The 19,883-nt window shown below is 35.8% G+C and overlaps 1 protein-coding gene across 1 annotated transcript; it reads left to right on the top strand.

The window, feature by feature from the left end:
* The first annotated feature begins 193 nt into the window (after positions 1-193).
* On the top strand, positions 194-19,747 carry cnn3a (calponin 3, acidic a). The gene is made up of 7 exons (XM_073830516.1): positions 194-422; positions 14,508-14,629; positions 16,173-16,239; positions 16,552-16,689; positions 16,876-16,992; positions 17,321-17,467; positions 18,803-19,747. The coding sequence occupies exons 1-7, from the start codon at positions 366-368 to the stop codon at positions 19,142-19,144; spliced, it is 990 nt and encodes a 329-aa protein (XP_073686617.1). The 5' UTR covers positions 194-365; the 3' UTR covers positions 19,145-19,747.
* Positions 19,748-19,883: the final 136 nt, after the last annotated feature.

Here is a 19,883-nt window from a genome sequence, read left to right as displayed (position 1 = left end):
TTTCCAGTAATCTCAAACGCTGTCAGTAGTTTTGCCAGGTGATCTATGACTTTCGCCAGTGGCGCCCAGTAGAGCCGAAGAAACAATGAACTGTTTAATATGCAGAGCCGAGGCTTCTGATTGGCTCGTGTCGCGCGTCAGTCATTTAGCCCCGCCCCGAATCCGCGATAGTAGCTAGAAGTTTTTGCCCGACAGTCTCTGTCTGTTGTGTAAACTCACTGTGAGCGAGGATTATTCATGAACCCGGAGCGCCGAAACATCCGTACTGTGATTTTACTGCAGCTTTAGGACTTTTACCTCACTCGTTCTCCGTTGGCGCAGTACAGTGACTTTAAGAGAAAACTCAAAAAAAGTTAACGTTAATCATGACCCAGTTCAACAAAGGACCAGCCTACGGATTATCCGCGGAGGTTAAAAACAAGGTAAACAAACTTAATTTCTTTATTTCTTTGTTTAGAATGTTTACGTTTTTAGTAGCCTACGTTTGGTTTAGATTATCAGTTTATGAGCAGATACTTGTGAATATGACTGTGCTTTTAAAGTAACGTTACTTATGCCACTAGTAGTTCGGTATTAATGTGGTTTAGTATTTTTCGTATTCACACCGTTTTATCTCTGTTATTGTTAATGTAAGACATAAACATGGCTATGGACGTTTCAATTAAGCTTTAATCGTTACTAGTCTTAAGTGAATTTGAATTGAAAGCAATTTAATTATAAAAATACGCTAATAATGATAACAACATTTAAGTAAAAAATGGTTTGGATGTTGTCTTTTGTTTAGTATTGATGGAAAATTACTCTAACTGCTAAATTAGCATCCCCTCTTTAAAAAAAATCATATTTTGTCTGATAGAGTCATCATGCGAACAAAAGAAAAGAGAAAAAAATTCTTCAAATTGCTCTGTGATTGTCCAAAGTTCAGAAGTGACCCAGTCTGAGATGATCTCAGTGTTTTTTGATCTTTAATATGACTGTCATATCTTATTAATTTGAGAATAAATATGTAGCTGAGTGAAAAAAATACTTATCATAAGGGTCAGGAGGGTCATTTTGAATAAAAAAAAACTTCTTTAATATCTTTGTAGTAATAACTGTTCGTGATAAGTATATCATGACTCAAAATAATCAGACAAGGTATTGCATGCAATAACATAACAGTAATAAACAAATTAAAAATAATATAGAATGACATACACATAGTTTTAAATATCCTAAGCATGACCTCATCAATGCTGAAGATGCTATTTTGGACTTAAGTAAGCTTAGGTAAATTAAACACGTTTTCACGCCTGAACAATCCCGGTAGATTTCTGTGTCTTTCATCTAAACTCTTCGGAAGTAAGGATTTCGTCTTGGAATTTTAAGCATTCCTAAAATGTGACGACAGTGCCGGAACAGCTGTGATGTGTATAATCCTGTTTCATTCAGAAGAGTTCAACTACTAGCTTTGATCTGTCAAAGGGTTTATCCCAATAATGACCTATTTAGCTCAATGAATAAATGTTGCTTTGCAACATTTCAGCCTGAAATGAAAATTATGAGATTATTTACTCATCCTAATGTTGCTCCAAACCTGTGTGACTTAATTTTTATTAACACAAAGAGAGAAATATTGGTTGCTCGTTGGAGCTTTCAAGCTTCAAATAGGATGCAAAACACCAAAAAAGTAGTCTATATAACCTGCTATATTCAAGGTCTTTAAAACCAATTAGAAATTTATTCTCTGAAAATCTTAAGTGAGCTGTAAACCAATGCATCCGGATGACTGATGTAGTCAGTTGAATCAAGAATCAAATTTGATTCATCTCAAACGAGCGATTCATTCATGAATCGCTATGTGTCTTATAAATTATTATGGTGGTGTCAAACATCACTTTGCCTTTGGAAGACAGAAAATATATCTTATCTATATGTAACCCTGGACCACAAAACCAGTCTTAGCATGGGTATATTTGTAGTAATAGCCAAAAATACAATGTTTGGGTAAAAATGATCGATTTTTCTTTTATGCCAATAATCATTAGGATATTAAGATCATGTTCCTTGAAGATATTTAGTACATTTTGTACTGTAAATATATCAAAACTTATTTTTTGATTAGTAAGATGCATTGCTACACTGTAAAAAGTTTTCACCAGATTCAACTTAAAAACCTGAGTTCAGCAGCTGCCTTAAGTTTTTAAGTTAAATCAGCTTAAAACTACTAGTCATTTTAACTTGTTGCAATCAAAATTAGTTGATTTAACTTGTGAGTTTAAATATCTTAAGTTGATTTAACTTAACATTTTAAGGCAGCTGCTAAACTTAAGTTTTTAAGTTGAAACTGGTGAAAACTTTTTAAAGTTTAAGAATTTAATTTGCACCACTTTAAAGGTGATTTTCTCAATATTTAGATTTTTTGCACCCTCAGATTTTTAAGTTGTATCTCAGCCAAATATTGTCCTATCCTATACATCAATGGAAAGCTTATTTATTCAGCTTCCAGATGATGTATAAATCTCAGTTTCAAAAACCAACCCTTCTGACTGGTTTTGTGGTCCAGGGTCACATATTATACTTTCATGAAGCTTTTTTGTCTTGTTTTGGAGCTAGACATCCCAGTCATCATGCATTTTAATGCGATTGAAAAGAGTGGCTAGGATGTTACTCAAAAATTCACTTCCACAGTAGAAAGAAAATCAAACAGGTCATGTTTAAGTGATGACAGAATTTAAATTCTTGGGTAAAATGAAAAGCATGTGGCAAAAAATGCAACATTGATCCTGACCACTTGCTAGTGGAAAGTAGTTGGGACTAGTTCCATTACACCATTTGCCTTCTTAATCCAGGACTTGTTTTCCATTTTACCTGGCTGGACGATGAAAGTCTGCAGGAAAGCGTTTGCTTTTTTTGCATGCGTAGAGTTTCTTCAGTACATCAAAGGTGCATTTATTTTCCAAAATACAGAAAAAAGCAATATTATGAAACATTATACCTTTAAAATAGCAGTTTGGAATATATTTTCAAATGTCATTTATTCCTGTGATGGCAAAACTGAATTTTCAGTTGGCATTATTCCAGTCTTAAGTGCTTAATATTTATTTATGGAAACCTTGATATATTTTCCAGGACTATGGAAGTTCAAAAGAACAGAGTTTGTTTGAAATCTAAATCATTTGTCTTGGCATGTATGTAAGGCTTTATGTGTAGTGTTTGGTTTGTTCTTGTGAAACAAAAGCAGCTCGGCCTTATCTCGCATGGCAGTGTTTTTCTGCAGGGCTTTATGATATGTCTTTTGTTTCATGTATATAAACAGAAAATCTAGTGGCTTGTAACTTAAATAAACTCTTGTTTTAAATATTATGCAGGGATGTTAACGACTTGATAAATTATATTTTAATAACCAAAAAAGCTTTTCAATCAGTGTTAACTTACGAGAATGTACCGTGTTGTCTTAAGCCTTTTATAGGTCATGCGCTTTCCTAGGACTTGTTTGTCTCGTTCCTTGAGTTTCATCAGCACTCTTGCTCTGCTGAAAGACGAGAGCTGTTTTCTTTGTTTTCCTGTGAGCTGAACTTTGCAAATGTGGGAAGTCAAAGCTCTCACAGCAATGAGATTTACAAACGTTAATAAATGTCAGCGAATCATCTTGTCAAATAGAATTATTCCTTAAAATAAAACTAATGACATAATGGGAAATAACGTTTTCCTAATCAAATTAATGACCCTCTCTGGTTATGTAACAGCCCACACAAGGGTCGTTCATTACGGGCTTGTTGCCAAAGCATCATCCCCTCTGTTCGAGTCCAGCACAGTGAAGACATTGTTGAGGCTGGTTTATTTTTACACATGGAAGAGATGTCAATTAGCAACCTATTTTTATCGGGACCATTCGTGTTGCATTATAATAATCATATCAGTTGTTTTTGCCATGTTGTTTTCCTCAGTGGGTAGCTGGACAAACATGATCAATGTTTAAACCACACATATAGCACCTTCAAAGGCATGGTAAAAATGTAACTATGTATGAAAGACAGTCTAAATAAATACTATAATTATTTGTGCACAATGTTACTCCTGTTTGTCAGCGCTGTTTCATCTGGCTTTAAACTAGTCAGAATTAGTCAGAATTGCGAGATGTAAACTCACAGTTCTGACTTTTTTCTTAGAATTGTGTGATACAAACTTGCAATTCTGTTTTCATTTGTCATTTGTGTTTGTCGCTGAATTCAAGCGCACAGCACTGTTTAGTGGACGCGTCACTATAAAAGCCTGTTTCCTCCACTGAATAAAATTTTTTATCTTTTTTTCTCAGAACTGCGTGATATAAACTCACAATTCAAACTTTTTTTCTTCAAATTGCGAGATATGAACTCACAATTCAAACTTTTTTTCTTCAAATTGCGAGATATAAACTCACAATTCGGACTTTTTTCTCTAAATTGCGTGATATAAACTCACCATTCGGACTTAGTTATAGTCAGAATTGCGTGATGCAAACTTGCAATTCTGACTTTTTTCTTAGAATTGCGAGATATAAACTCAATTCTGACTTTTTTCTTAGAATTGTGAGATAAACTCACGATTGCAAGTTACACACTCAGAATTGCGAGATATAAACTAAAAAGTCTAACTTTTTTCTCAGAATTTCGTGATAAACTCATGATTGCGAGTTATAAAGTCAGAAATGCGATATAAACTAAATTCTGACTTTTTTTCTCAAAATTGTGTGATATTAACTATAACTGCAAGTTATAGTCAGAATTGCAAATATTGACTCAAAATTCTGACTTTTTTTCTTAGAATTGTGAGATATAAACTTACGATTGCAAGTTATACAGTCAGAATTGCGAGATATAAACTAAAATTTCAGACTTTTTTCACAGAATTGCGTGATATAAACTCACGATTGCAAGTTATACAGTCAGAATTGTGAGATATAAACTAAAAATTCTGACTTTTTTCTTAGAATTGCGAGATATAAACTCGAAATTCTGACTTTTTTCTCAAAATTGCATGATATAAACTCACGATTGCGAGTTAAAGTCAGAATAGCGATAACTCGAAATTCTGACTTTTTTCTCAAAATAGCGTTATATAAACTCACGATTGCAGGTTATCCAGTCAGAACTGCGAGATATAAACTAAAAATTCTGACTTTTATCTCAGAATTGCGTGATATAAACTCACGATTGTGAGTTATACAGTCAAAATTACGAGATATAAACTAAAAATGCTGAGTTTTTTCCCAGAATTGCATCATATAAACTCACATTAGTGAGTTATAAAGTCAGAATTGCGATATAAACTGACGATTCTGACTTTTATTCTCAGAATTGTGTGATATAACTTGCGGGTTATAAAGTCAGAATTCTGATTTAAAAAGTCATTTTATTTTCTTACACTTGCCATTCTAAAAAAAATACTGTGAAGTCGCAATTCTGACTTTATATCTTGCAATTGCAAGTTTATATCTCACAATTCTGAGAAAAAAGTCTTGAAAGAGGTTTTAAATGTTTTGGCCTCTGAAAATTATATCGAACATTTATCGAATTCTTGTGATCATCAAGGAAAATTATATCACGGTAATTATGGTGTAAATGTTCAGTAGTTAAATACATTCTCTTGTATGTTGCTTCCCAGATTTTTCCATTGTTGGAGCTTTGAACAGGAGTTACATATGCAGGAATTCCCCCGAAAATGTTTGGATGTGCTTCAACAGACACCTTGATTCTCTCAGGCCTGGGAAAATCTTTTTCAGACTGTAATAAATTCATATTATTCTTGGCTCTCACGCTCATCTCATTCTGCATCTATTCTAGCGTGTTGCAGCCTTGGAAATATGCCAGTGCTGGGCCCACAGCTCAAGCCCTGGTGTCCTGGGACAGGACCAAGGTTAAAACAAAGAGGTCACGATGGTTCTTGGGTAAAACCAGACTAGGTTAACCTGACTGCTTTAATCGGTCGCTCTCTAATGCCACATTTCATGTTGATCTTTGGCGTAAAACACGTTATTCTTTCATACTGTGACTGCTGATTGGCAGACGTCCCAGTGAGGGGCCGTTACATTCTCTGCAATGTGCTGATCAGCAATATTTTCCAGGTTTGGTTAAGGCTCTGTGAAGTGTGGCCACGCTTGTTAACCCCGTGTTGCCATTTTAGGAGGAACAGGAAAGTGTGCTTTCCTGAGGCTATTGTTTGAGGACTATTGTTCAGCAGGATTTTATAACAGTGTAAACATAGACCAGGCTTTTTAAAGACACTTAGGAAGATTATCAACATTTATTGAAGGTTTGAAAGCCTTTGAGCCAAAAGTTGTTTGTGAACTTATTCTTTTTAAAGCTTTGGGGTTTGTTAAAAAATCTGTGTTCTTCTGTCATTCTCATTTAAAGTGGTTATTAAGTCAACAATCATTTTTTATTATTATTTCTTATACTTAAGAGATGATGTTAGTTTGGTGGAAAAGTTTAGTGACTAATCAGCTATTACCTAGCAACCACCTAACAATGCTGAAAAATTGTGGTTCCAAAAATTACACACATTTCTGCACAAAATCAAATTTGGATGGGCTCTTTTGACTTGGCCACCTAGCAATATCCTAGTGACCAAACAAAACACTTTAACAATCACCTAAAATGCCTTAGAATTGTGTTTCCAAATATTACACACATTTTCTAAATAAAATGTTTAAAAAATGTAGTTAGGATGGGCTTGTGTGACTAAAGCAAGTAAGTAGCCACCTAGCTAGCAACCATTTAAAATACCTTAGCAATACCCTAGAATTGTGGTTCTGAAATATTACACACATTTTCTACAAAATGTAGTTAGGATGGGCTATTTTGATTAAAGTAAGTAAGTAGCCACCTAGCAACCACTCAGAATGCCCTAGCAACACCCTAGAATTGCGGTTCCAAAAATTACACACATTTTCTAAATAAAATGTAAAAAAATATATAGTTAGGGTGGGCTTGTTTGACTAAAGCAAGTAAGTAGCCACCTAGCAACAACTCAGAACGCTCTAGCAACGCCCTAGCAACACCCTAGAATTGCGGTTCTGGATGTTACACACATTTTCTTAATAAGATATAACAAAGTGTAGTTAGGATGGGCTTGTTTGACTAAAGCAAGTAATTAACTACCTAGCAACCACTCAGAACACCCTAGCAACACCCTCGCAATCACCTAGAATTGTGGTTCTGAATATTACATGCATTTTCTTTATAAAATGTTTCAAAATGTAGATAGGATGGGCATGTTTGACAGAAGAAAGTAATTAGCCACCTAGCAACCACTCAGAGTGTCCTAGCAATACCCTAGAGTTGCATTCTGAATATTACACGTTTTCTTAGTAAAATGTTAAAAAATGTTGTGAGGATGTGCTTGTTTGACTGAAGCAAGTTAGTAGCCACATAGCAACCACTCAGAATGCTCTAGCAATGCCCTAGTAACACCCTAGCATTTCCCTAGAATTGCGGTTCTGCATATTACACACATTTTCTAATAAAATGTTTTAAAAAATGTGGTTAGGATGGGCTTGTTTGACGAATGCAAGCAAGTAGCCACCTAGCAACCACTCAGATCACCCTAACCAGGCCCTAGCAATGTCATAGCAATAGCCTAGAATTGCAGTTCTGAATATTACACACATTTTCTTAATAAATTCTTTAAAAAATTTAGTTAGGATGGGCTATTTTGACTGAGGGTAGTAAGTAGCTGCCTAGCAACCACCCTGAACACACTAGCAACGCCCTAGCAACACCTTAGCTATAGCCCAGAATTGCAGTTCTGAATATTACACACATTTTCTTAATGAACTCTTTAAAAAAATAGTTATGATAGGCTATTTTGACTGAGGGAAGTAAGTAGCCACCTAGCAACCACCCTGAGCACCCTAGCAACAGCCCAGAATTGTGGTTTTGAATATTACACACATGTTCTTAATCAAATGTTAAATAATGTAGTTAGGATGGGCTTGCTTGACTGAAGCAAGTAAGTAGCCACCTAGCAACCACTCAGAAAACCATAGCAACGCCCTAGCAATCACCTAGCAATACTCTGGAATTGTGTTTCAGAATTTTACTCACATTTTCTTAATAAAAAGTTAAACAACAAAGTTAGGATGGTCTTTTTTGACTTCAACAAGTAAGCAGCCACCTAGCAACCACTCTGAACACCCTAGCAACGGCCTAGCAATCACCTAGCAATGCTCTTAACAAAATGTTAAAAAATGTAGTTAGGATGGGTTTGTTTGACTAACGCGAGTAAGTAGCCACCTAGCAACCACTCGAGAAACCCTAACAACCAATCAGAACACCCTAAGAATCACCTTGCAATCACTCAGACCAACTTAGCTATTATCTAGCAGTGCCATAGCATTGTAGTTGCAAATATTACACCTTCGAAATGTAACAAATATCTGTCAATTAGCGACTAAAACAGTTCCTTTTCATTTCTGAAAAACAAATTGGTTTCCCAGGTACAGTAGGGCTAATCTTTCCTCATTGTCTGCTGGGTATTTCCAGAGCACATGGTTAAATATTGCCTAATACTGGCTGGACTAGTTGCTCACATGTGATTTTCAGCAAAGTCAGAGAACGTTCGTTTGTTTAACAAGTTTGTTTTTGCAAAGTTTGCTATTATAATCCCACAGTAAGATATGCACAGTTCTGAATCATTCATTCTTTTACTAATAGAAGTGATGCATATTTTTTGAAGATTTGTTTCCATGTTGCTTAACTATGTTTATGTGTTTTGTAGTCTAAACCCAAGGTGAAAAGGTCGCCCCTCCCCTCCAGTGTTTTATCGATCTCTGAGGGACTGTTTGTCGAATTGATCATGTCGCGTTGCGAGTCCTTTCACTCCCTGACCTTTTTTTAGTCTGATGTTTGCTCGCTTTCTGTGCTGTCATCAGTAAGCTCTCAGAATTATGAGTGGGGGAGGAGAGCTAGAGGTCGGTCTCTAGCGGGATCAGCCCACAACCTTCCAGAATGTTCTTCTTCTGCAAATGCCTCTAACATCTCCATCAATGGTCACTTTTCCACATTTTTCTCTCTTTTTTTTCTACCACTGGCTGGTTTCCCAGTGGACTGGAAGGAAAGACAAGACAGACACATGGTTCTCCAATCTTTCCTCAGTTTCTCCGTGGAGCTCTTCTGTTCTTTCCCCTCCTTTTGTCAGTCTTGATTTTTTTCCGATTCATGTCTAATATAAATCACCCCAGTCAATGGCTCATTATATCAGACATATATAACGTTCTTTGTCTCCCACTACGTCTGAACTCATCCAGTGCTCGTTTGAACTATTTGGAACATGCCAAAAGTTCTGCAGTTCTTCAAAGATGAGAAACTGTGTTCGCTTTAGCTTTTTGTCTGTCATTATAAGAGAAAAGTCATCTCGGCTGACCTCAAATTGCACAAGGGAACTGCTGCAACACCCCACACGCCATTTTTTCCTAGTGGTCTCACATTCTGACTGCTGGGCTGCAGTGTGGGAGGATGTCTGATTGATCTTCAGCTAACTGAGAGGCCTTCTATGGAAGTTTATGGGGCCTCAAGCTATATCTTCAAATCCCTCAGGAGAAATAAAAATAGGCACAAATGAGACAATTGTTTGCATATAAAGTATGTGGATATCAGATAATATATTGATAATAGATTTGCTAAGATACCAAAGTGATTTAAGTATGAAAGGGATACAGTTTGAGACATCTTTCATATATACTGTTATTCTAAATTAGCATCGTATTCGTATATCATAGTGTTTAAATGGTATTTTAAAGTATACTATAGTATTTTCATCCCCTAAGGAGCTATTTTTCTAAATTTGACTGTTTAAAATTACTTAAGTGAATACTTTTATTTAGCTAGGATGCATTAAATTGACCAAAAGTAACAGAAAAGACTTTTATAATGTTGAAACAATATTCTCTTTCAAATAAATGGTATTTTATTTGATCATTCAACACTGGTGATAACAATAAATGTTTCTTGAGCAGCAAATCAGCATATTATAACCATTTCTTAAGGATCGTGTGACACTCAAGACTGGAGTAATGCTGAAAATTGCTTCGTCATCATAGAAATAAATAAAGAAATTTAAAATACAGTAACACAGAAAACCATGTTTCCACCACTAAATTAAAAATGTGACTTTTTTTTCCCTCAGAATTGTGAGAAATAAATTTGCAGTTGTGTTATAATAGAATAACAAGATATAAACGTACAATTCTGATTTGTTTTTCTCCAAATTGTTCGTTTAAATTTTGCCATTGTGACACTTTTTTCTCAGAATTGCTTATATCTCTTAATTCTGACTTTATAATTTGTTTATATCTCACAATTCTGAGAAAAAAAGTCAGAATAGTGAGTTTATATCTCGCAATTCTGAGAAAAAATCAGAATAGTGAGTTTATTTCTTGCAATGCTGAGAAAAAAGGCAGAATAGTGAGTTTATATCTCAATTCTGAGAAAAAAGTCAGAATAGTGAGTTTATATCTCGCAATTCTGAGAAAAAATCAGAATAGTGAGTTTATTTCTTGCAATTCTGAGAAAAAAGGCAGAATAGTGAGTTTATTTCTTGCAGTTCTGAGAAAAAAGTCAGAATAGTGAGTTTATTTCTTACAATTCTGAGAAAAGTCAGAATAGAGAGTTTATATCTCTCAATTCTGAGAAAAAATCAGAATAGTGAGTTTATTTCTTGCAGTTCTGAGAAAAAAGTCAGAATAGTGAGTTTATTTCTTGCAGTTCTGAGAAAAAAGTCAGAATAGTGAGTTTATTTCTTGCAGTTCTGAGAAAAAAGTCAGAATAGTGAGTTTATGTCTTGCAATTCTGAGAAAAAAAGTCAGAATAGTGAGTTTATATCTCGCAATTCTGAGAAAAAAGTCAGAATAGTTAATTTCTTGCAATTCTGAGAAAAAAGTCAGAATAGTGAGTTTATTTCTTGCAGTTCTGAGAAAAAAAAGTCAGAATAGTGAGTTTATTTCTTGCAGTTCTGAGAAAAAAGTCAGAATAGTGAGTTTATATCTCGCAATTCTGAGAAAAAATCAGAATAGTGAGTTTATTTCTTGCAATTCTGAGAAAAAAGGCAGAATAGTGAGTTTATTTCTTGCAGTTCTGAGAAAAAAGTCAGAATAGTGAGTTTATTTCTTACAATTCTGAGAAAAGTCAGAATAGAGAGTTTATATCTCTCAATTCTGAGAAAAAATCAGAATAGTGAGTTTATTTCTTGCAGTTCTGAGAAAAAAGTCAGAATAGTGAGTTTATTTCTTGCAGTTCTGAGAAAAAAGTCAGAATAGTGAGTTTATTTCTTGCAGTTCTGAGAAAAAAGTCAGAATAGTGAGTTTATGTCTTGCAATTCTGAGAAAAAAAGTCAGAATAGTGAGTTTATATCTCGCAATTCTGAGAAAAAAGTCAGAATAGTTAATTTCTTGCAATTCTGAGAAAAAAGTCAGAATAGTGAGTTTATTTCTTGCAGTTCTGAGAAAAAAAAGTCAGAATAGTGAGTTTATTTCTTGCAGTTCTGAGAAAAAAGTCAGAATAGTGAGTTTATATCTCGCAATTCTGAGAAAAAAAGTCAGAATAGTGAGTTTATTTCTTGCAGTTCTGAGAAAAAAGTCAGAATAGTGAGTTTATGTCTTGCAATTCTGAGAAAAAAAGTCAGAATAGTGAGTTTATATCTCACAATTCTGAGAAAAAAAGTCAGAATAGTGAGTTTATATCTCACAATTCTGAGAAAAAATCTGAATAGTGAGTTTATTTCTTGCAATTCTGAGAAAAAAGGCAGAATAGTGAGTTTATATCTCAATTCTGAGAAAAAAGTCAGAATAGTGAGTTTATTTCTTGCAGTTCTGAGAAAAAAGTCAGAATAGTGAGTTTATTTCTTACAATTCTGAGAAAAGTCAGAATAGAGAGTTTATATCTCACAATTCTGAGAAAAAATCAGAATAGTGAGTTTATTTCTTGCAGTTCTGAGAAAAAAGTCAGAATAGTGAGTTTATATCTCGCAATTCTGAGAAAAAAAGTCAGAATAGTGAGTTTATGTCTTGCAGTTCTGAGAAAAAAAGTCAGAATAGTGAGTTTATATCTCGCAATTCTGAGAAAAAAAAGTCAGAATAGTGAGTTTATATCTCGCAATTCTGAGAAAAAAGTCAGAATAGTTAATTTCTTGCAATTCTGAGAAAAAAGTCAGAATAGTGAGTTTATTTCTTGCAGTTCTGAGAAAAAAAGTCAGAATAGTGAGTTTATTTCTTGCAGTTCTGAGAAAAAAGTCAGAATAGTGAGTTTATATCTCGCAATTCTGAGAAAAAAAGTCAGAATAGTGAGTTTATGTCTTGCAGTTCTGAGAAAAAAAGTCAGAATAGTGAGTTTATATCTCGCAATTCTGAGAAAAAAAGTCAGAATAGTGAGTTTATATCTCGCAATTCTGAGAAAAAAAGTCAGAATAGTTAATTTCTTGCAATTCTGAGAAAAAAGTCAGAATAGTGAGTTTATTTCTTGCAGTTCTGAGAAAAAAGTCAGAATAGTGAGTTTATATCTCGCAATTCTGAGAAAAAAAGTCAGAATAGTGAGTTTATTTCTTGCAGTTCTGAGAAAAAAGTCAGAATAGTGAGTTTATATCTCACAATTCTGAGAAAAGTCAGAATAGTGAGTTTATATCTCACAATTCTGAGAAAAAATCAGAATAGTGAGTTTATTTCTTGCAATTCTGAGAAAAGTCAGAATAGTGAGTTTATATCTCACAATTCTGAGAAAAAATCAGAATAGTGAGTTTATTTCTTGCAGTTCTGAGAAAAAAAGTCAGAATAGTTCATTTCTTGCAATTCTGAGAAAAATGTCAGAATAGTGAGTTTGTCACAACCATGACTTTATAACTCAAAATTGTATCACAAAATTTTTGAAAAAGTTTGAATACTGAGTGTATATGTCGAAATTCTGACTTTATAACTCACAATTTTGAGTTTTTATCTCACAATTCTAAGAAAAAAGTAAAAAAATTGAGTTTGTATCTCGCAATTCGGACTTTATAACTTGCAATTGTTAGCTTATATCACACAATTCTGAGAAAAAAAGTCAGAATAGTGAGTTTATATCTCACAATTGTAAGTATATATCACGCAATCCTGAGAAAATGACTTGCAACTGTGAGTTTATATCACACAATTCTCAGTAAAAATGATCAATTGTTAGTTTATATCTTGCAATTCAGTCACCATTGTGAGTTATAACAAAATTCTGACTATAACTCGCAGCTGCAAAAAAAAAAATTTTGACCACAAACCTTTGAACAGTAGTCTAAATGAAACAATTTACCTGACAAAGTATTTTTTTTTTTACAGTGAGTCCAAAACAGCAACCAAAAGAAAGCAAATGCTGATGTTTCCCTCCACTTCTGAGAACAAAAAGCAGAAAACTCGAAGTGTTAGGACTGTGTTTATCCTGTAAATAAGGTTTGAGATAGCAGACAGAAGGTCATGAGGAAACCTCTTATCATGTTTTGGCGGCAAAGAGAGACATCTCCTGTCCTGAACGCCTCCTGCTGAGAATATCTTCTCCGCCCTGTTTTCCTCTGCATCCCTTTGTCTCCATTTCTCTCCCTTTCTCTCATGATCTGTCTTGATAGCCACATTTAGCTTTGTCTTCATACAGTCTGACCCTGAACACTGAACTTGAAATGGAGCCTCTGTGATAGAAGCCATTTCCTGGAACTCGTATTAATAGCTATTCTAAATGGGTTTAAACTCGCTGTGCTGAAATTGAATTATCCTTTTATTTATTTACGTAAAAGTTACGTAAACTATTTCTGAAGGGTTACACTTGAGGCTAAAGTAACAGTTAGTACTCATGAAGAAGAAAACATGCCTCGAGAAGTGCTTGCTAAGGGATGTTTGACTTTTACTGTTACTTATTCTTGATGTTAGAGATTTGAATAACCACTAACTCTGACTTATTAAATTATCATGCAGCTTCTAAGATTTACTTCATCACCTACTGGACAGATCTGCTGTTAGTCATAGTTGTCCCTTCACATTATTCAATGTCAGCTGGTCAGCGGTGCTATTTACAGTCAGAAAAGTCCTGAGAAAGAGCGAAACGGCTAGAATAGATTCACACTGTGACTCTTTGTGGGAATTTTATGCACTGTTGTTGCCACAGTCGCACGTCGGTGTTGCATCACATGCTTTGAACGCCATTCTATTCACAAAGGAGAAAGCCAAGCAAAGCCAGAAACAAGTTTTTATAGGCAATCCGATTTAATTAGGCTGCATTTGATGATTTTCCATCAGTTCTAAAGCAACTTTTAAAACTCAAACAGACCTTGTTAAATGTTTCAAACTGTTGTTTTGGTGTGTTTTTAAGTCACACAAAGTGTATTGACATTACAATACTTTAGATAAGCATGCATGCTGACACATTACTGTAGAATCTAAAGACTGTCTAGGACACGTAACTATGATCCTGCAGAGCCGGTTTGACTCAGAAATGACTGATGTGTGTTGGCTGACTCACTGATGGGGTTATTTCTCACAGATCGCACAGAAATATGACCTGCAGAAGGAGGAGGAGCTTCGTTTCTGGATCGAGGAGGTGACTGGCATGCCGATCGGAGACAACTTTCAGAAAGGGCTCAAGGATGGCGTCATACTCTGCGAGTAAGTTGGTAAACATAAACATGCAACTTGGCCATGAGGGCAAGGTTTCCCTGCTGAAAACAAAAACGGTTTTAACCAGCCTGAGCTAGTTTGTTGACCTTCGATTTTCTCCCTAGCTGGTCTGTTGGTCGGTTTTGGAAACATTTCAGCTGGTTAGACTGGGAGACCACTTTTCTGACCAGCTAAACACCAGCTTTGCCAGGCTAGGAGACTGTTCGTAGAGCTTATTTGAGCATCCTGACCAGACATAATTACTCTGGCTCAACCAATGGCAAACGTTTGGGCCGAGACCATCTGTTTGGGTGATCAATGGCAGGAGACCTCTATGAAAACAATCATTATTTTTGCAATCCTAAACTTGTTATAAGTTTATATCACGTAACTCGCAATTCTGACTTTATAACATACAATTCTGAGAAAAAAAAGTCAGAACTGTGAGTTTATATTTCGCAATTCTGACTTTATAACTCGCAATTGTGAGTTTATATCAGACAATTTTGAGAAAAAAGTCAGAATTGTGAGTTTATATCTCACAATTTAGGGGAAAAAGTCAGAAGTGTGAGTTTATATTTCGCAATTCTGACTTTATAACTTGCAATTGTGAGTTTATATCTCGCAATTCTGACTTTATATCATGCAATTCTGAGGAAAAAGTCAGAGCTGTGAGTTTATATCTTGCAATTCTGACTATAACTCACAATCGTGAGTTTATATCAGACAATTTTGAGAAAAAAGTCAGAATTGTGAGTTTATAAGTCGATTCTGAACTTCAGGGATAAAAGTCTCAATCGTGAGTTTATATCTCGCAATTCTGACTTTATATCATGCAATTCTGAGGAAAAAGTCAAAACTGAGAGTTTATATCTCGCAATTCAGGGGAAAAAGTCAGAAGTGTGAGTTTATATTTCGCAATTCTGACTTTATAACTTGCAATTGTGAGTTTATATCACATTTCAGGGATAAAAGACTAAATCGTGAGTTTAAATCTCGCAATTCTGACTTAATAACTTACAATTGTGAGTTTATATCACAATTCAGGGATAAAAGACTAAATCGTGAGTTTAAATCTCGCAATTCTGACTTAATAACTTACAATTGTGAGTTTATATCACATTTCAGGGATAAAAGTCTAAATTGTGAGTTTAAATCTCGCAATTATGACTTTATAACTTGCAATTGTGAGTTTATATCACGCAATTCTGTGAAAAAAAGTCTGAATCGTGAGTTTATATCTCGCAATTATGACTTTTTACCTCACAACTGTAAGATTATATCACAATTCTGAGGAAAAAGTCTGAATTGTGAATTTATATCTCGCAATTATGACTTTTATAACTCGCAGCTGTGAGTTTATGTCTCACATTTTGTAGAAAAAAGTTGAATGGCAGTGACCAATGGCGGCAGGAAACTTGTATGAAAACAGTCATCATTTTTGCATTTTCATTGGGTGATACAAGTCGAATCGAAATGACAAACTTGAAATCTTAATTGTGTCTCCAAAAAGAAATGTATTGAAATCATTCACTGTTTTTATTTTTTTCAGATTGATAAATAAGCTTCAGCCTGGATCAATAAAGAAAATAAACCATTCACAGTTAAACTGGCATAAGGTAAGTGTCACAGGTTTTTGTTTTTATCCAGATCAGCTTTTCTGAGAAGAAGTGCTTTCCTTCCATGCAGTGCAGCATACAAATCACTTGTTGGCAAATACTAGGACAGGCAGCTGAGAAAACATGATGTATGAATAAGAAGCTGCTAACAACTGCAAATGCCCCTTTAGTATTTAAAAGCTCTGGAGTATCAGAACTCAAAGGAGCCATTCATGCACTCTTTGACTCAACAACTAAGTCTTTTATCTAAAAATGAGGTAACCAATGATGTTACGGAGAAGCACAACCTTACTGTTGCCATTGTTCCCTCAGCTAGAGAACCTTGGGAATTTCATCAAAGCCATTCTAGCCTACGGGGTGAAGCCCAACGACATCTTCGAAGCCAACGACCTTTTTGAAAACGGGAACATGACGCAAGTCCAGACCACACTTCTCGCTTTGGCCAGCATGGTACGTCTCCAAGTCTTTTAATTCTGTGAAACTCGAGTATTATGTTAATTATTCTGTGAAGGCCTAATTTCAAGAAATTACTTCTTTGAGTAAAATGATGACACTTAGTTAGGTTTAAAAACAAAAACAAACTATTTTATTAACAGCTTAAATTCCGCAACTATAAAATGTTTCTTTTTTCAACAGGCAAAGACCAAAGGCATGGAAACGAACATTGACATTGGTGTGAAATATGCAGACAAGCAGCATAGACAATTTGATGATGAGAAGATGAAAGCTGGCCAATGTGTCATCGGACTTCAGGTTATAGACTCTCTTCTTGGAACTTCCTGAATAATTCCTACCTAATTTGTTTTGTGCAGACTTTGTACAAATGAGTCATACAGCTGATGGTTAGGCAGCAACTCAAGCCAACAATGGTGATCAAGGATCATTTATTGTGAGGTTTGAACCTACTACCTTTTGGTTACAAGTCTGGATTGAAAACCAAACAGCTACTCAACCAATATCAGTGCTGACATGGTTTCTAAAGATTAATTGGAGGACCAGATTGGTTGGAGAAAAGTGGAAATGGATCATCTCCAGGTGTGTTTGTGACCCACTTTTTAAGTATTTCTGACTTTCATTTCAGATGGGAACCAACAAATGCGCAAGCCAGGCTGGTATGACCGCCTACGGGACCAGGAGACATCTTTATGACCCTAAGACACAGACAGAGAAACCCTATGACCAGACCACCATCAGCCTGCAAATGGGTACCAACAAAGGAGCCAGCCAGGTACACCTAGACGTGTATTAACAATACAGTGCCTTGCGAAAGTATTCATACCCTTTCATTTTTTTGTTTTATGTTGCTGCCTAATAGTTGTAAATTACTTTTTTTCCACATCAATCTACACTCCATGCACCATAATGACAAAGCAAAAACAGATTTTTCACAATTCAATAAATTTATTAAAAATAACTGAAATAAGCACATTGCATAAGTATTCATACCCTTAACTCAGTACTTAGCTGAAGCACCTTTACAGCTTCGAGTCTTTTTGGGTATGATGCAAAAAGATTTGCAAATCAACATTTGGCAGTTATCTGCTATTCTATGCCTCACCTCTTCACCTCTCAAGCTTGGATGGGGTCTGGCAGACATTTTCAGGTTTCTCCAGAAATGTTTGATTGGGTTCAAGCCCAGGCTCTGGCTGGGCCACTCAAGGACATTCACAGAGTTGTCTATAAGCCACTCTTGCTGTGTGCATAGGGTCATTGCCCTGTTGGAAGGTGAACCTTCTGCCCAGTCTGAGGTTCTAAATGCTCTGGACTGGGTTTTCATTAAGGCTATCTCAATAGTTTGGCGCAATGAGCTTTGAAAAACAGCCCCACAGCATGAGCCTGCAACGCGCACACTTTACTTTTGGGATGGTACTCTGCAGGTGAAAAGCAGTGCCAGGTATCCTTCAAACATGATTCTTGGAATTGAGGTTCATCAGACCAGAGAATCCTGTTTCTCAGTCTAAGAGTCCTTTAGGTGCTTTTTTGCCAAATCCAAGTGTGTTTTCTTGTGTCTTCACTGAGGAAAGGATTGAGTCTTGCCACACCACCATAAAGCCTACATCGGTGGAGTGTTGCAGTTTTGATTGTCCTCCTGTAGGTTTCTCCTATCTCCACATATGATCATGGGGCTCTAGAGTGACCATCAGACTGTTTGTCACCATTCTAGCCAAGATCCTTCTCCATTAATTGCTGAGTTTGGCCAGGAGGCCAGCTCTAGGAAGAGTCATGGTTGTTTCAGACTTATTCTATTACGGGTAACAGAGACTACATGCTTATTTTTTTGTTTTGTTTTTGTTTGTTTTTTTTACCTCAGGGCTTGGTTTCAACTGTCCCAGATAGGGGTATGAATACTTATGCAATGAAATCATTTAAGTTTTTTGTTTTTAATAATTGTGCTTTATGGTGTATAAAGTGTAGATTGATGTGGAACAAAAAATAATTTAAAGTAGTTGAACATAAGGCAGCAACAACAAAATGTGAAAAAAAGAGGGGGTATGAATACTTTCGCAAGGCTCTGTATATCGATTAAAAATGACACATTTACCATGTGTTTGTCTCTCTCCAGGCTGGCATGTCCGCCCCAGGCACCAGGAGGGACATCTATGACCAGAAGGTTGCTCAGCAACCATTGGACAACTCCACCATCTCTTTGCAAATGGGAACCAATAAGGTGGCCTCCCAGAAGGGCATGAGCGTGTACGGCTTGGGACGACAAGTTTACGACCCCAAGTATTGCGCCACCCCCACGGAGCCCATGATCCACGCCAACGGCAGCCAAGGCACGGGAACGAACGGCTCAGAAATCAGTGATAGTGACTATCAGGCGGAATATCAAGAGGAGGAGTACCAGGGCGAATACCACGAGGAGTACAGAGGGCACTACAACGACCAGGGCATCGACTACTAGAGAACCCTTAGTCAAAGCAGTATTAACACGATGTATATCAACAGAGCAAGTCTTTTGCTATGCCTTTTTGCTTCTCACAGTTACCCCTTCCCTCCCAGCGCATGTGTTTGGGTAAGCGATCGTGAGTGATCGTGAGTTTGTTGATATCTGCCAATGGTGAAATTGATCTTTTGTAATTTCTTTTATAAAGTGTTTTTTTTATGAAGTATGGAGAACTGTAAAGAGAATTTTCTAGTTTTGCAGTACGATTCTTCGTTTTATGCCTTGTCTTTTGAGGCGAATCGCTAGTTTTAAAACTCATCCGCTCACCCGCCTTTGAAATCCCGCTATTGACTGAAGACATTCCTTTCTAAGTCATTCCATTTGAAGTCATTCCATTTAGAATTCCAAACGCCTGGAAATGTTACAAGCTAGAAGTGTAAGCATTTTGAAGATTAGCAGACTGGACGACCAAAAACATTCCGCTGTTGCTTAGGTTTTTTTGTGCCGCAATATCGGAAAAATCTTTCCCATTGTATTTATTGCCCTGCTTTTCATTATAAATCCTCTGTCTTTTATGAATAAATTCTATGTTATAAATAAAGTATTGAATGTCTACTATTATTTTGACCATTATTGCCTTTAAACTTAAATATAGCGGCTTGGTTATCAATTTTATGAGGATTAAATTACATTTTCTTCTTTTTCCTTAGTCTTTGCTGTTGTCCTGCTGAGGTGTGGTTTCTGCAACGGCCCTGAT

Source organism: Garra rufa, chromosome 24 (assembly GCF_049309525.1).
Source record: "Garra rufa chromosome 24, GarRuf1.0, whole genome shotgun sequence".
NCBI lineage: Eukaryota > Metazoa > Chordata > Actinopteri > Cypriniformes > Cyprinidae > Garra > Garra rufa.
This window is presented reverse-complemented; position numbering and strand designations above follow the sequence as displayed.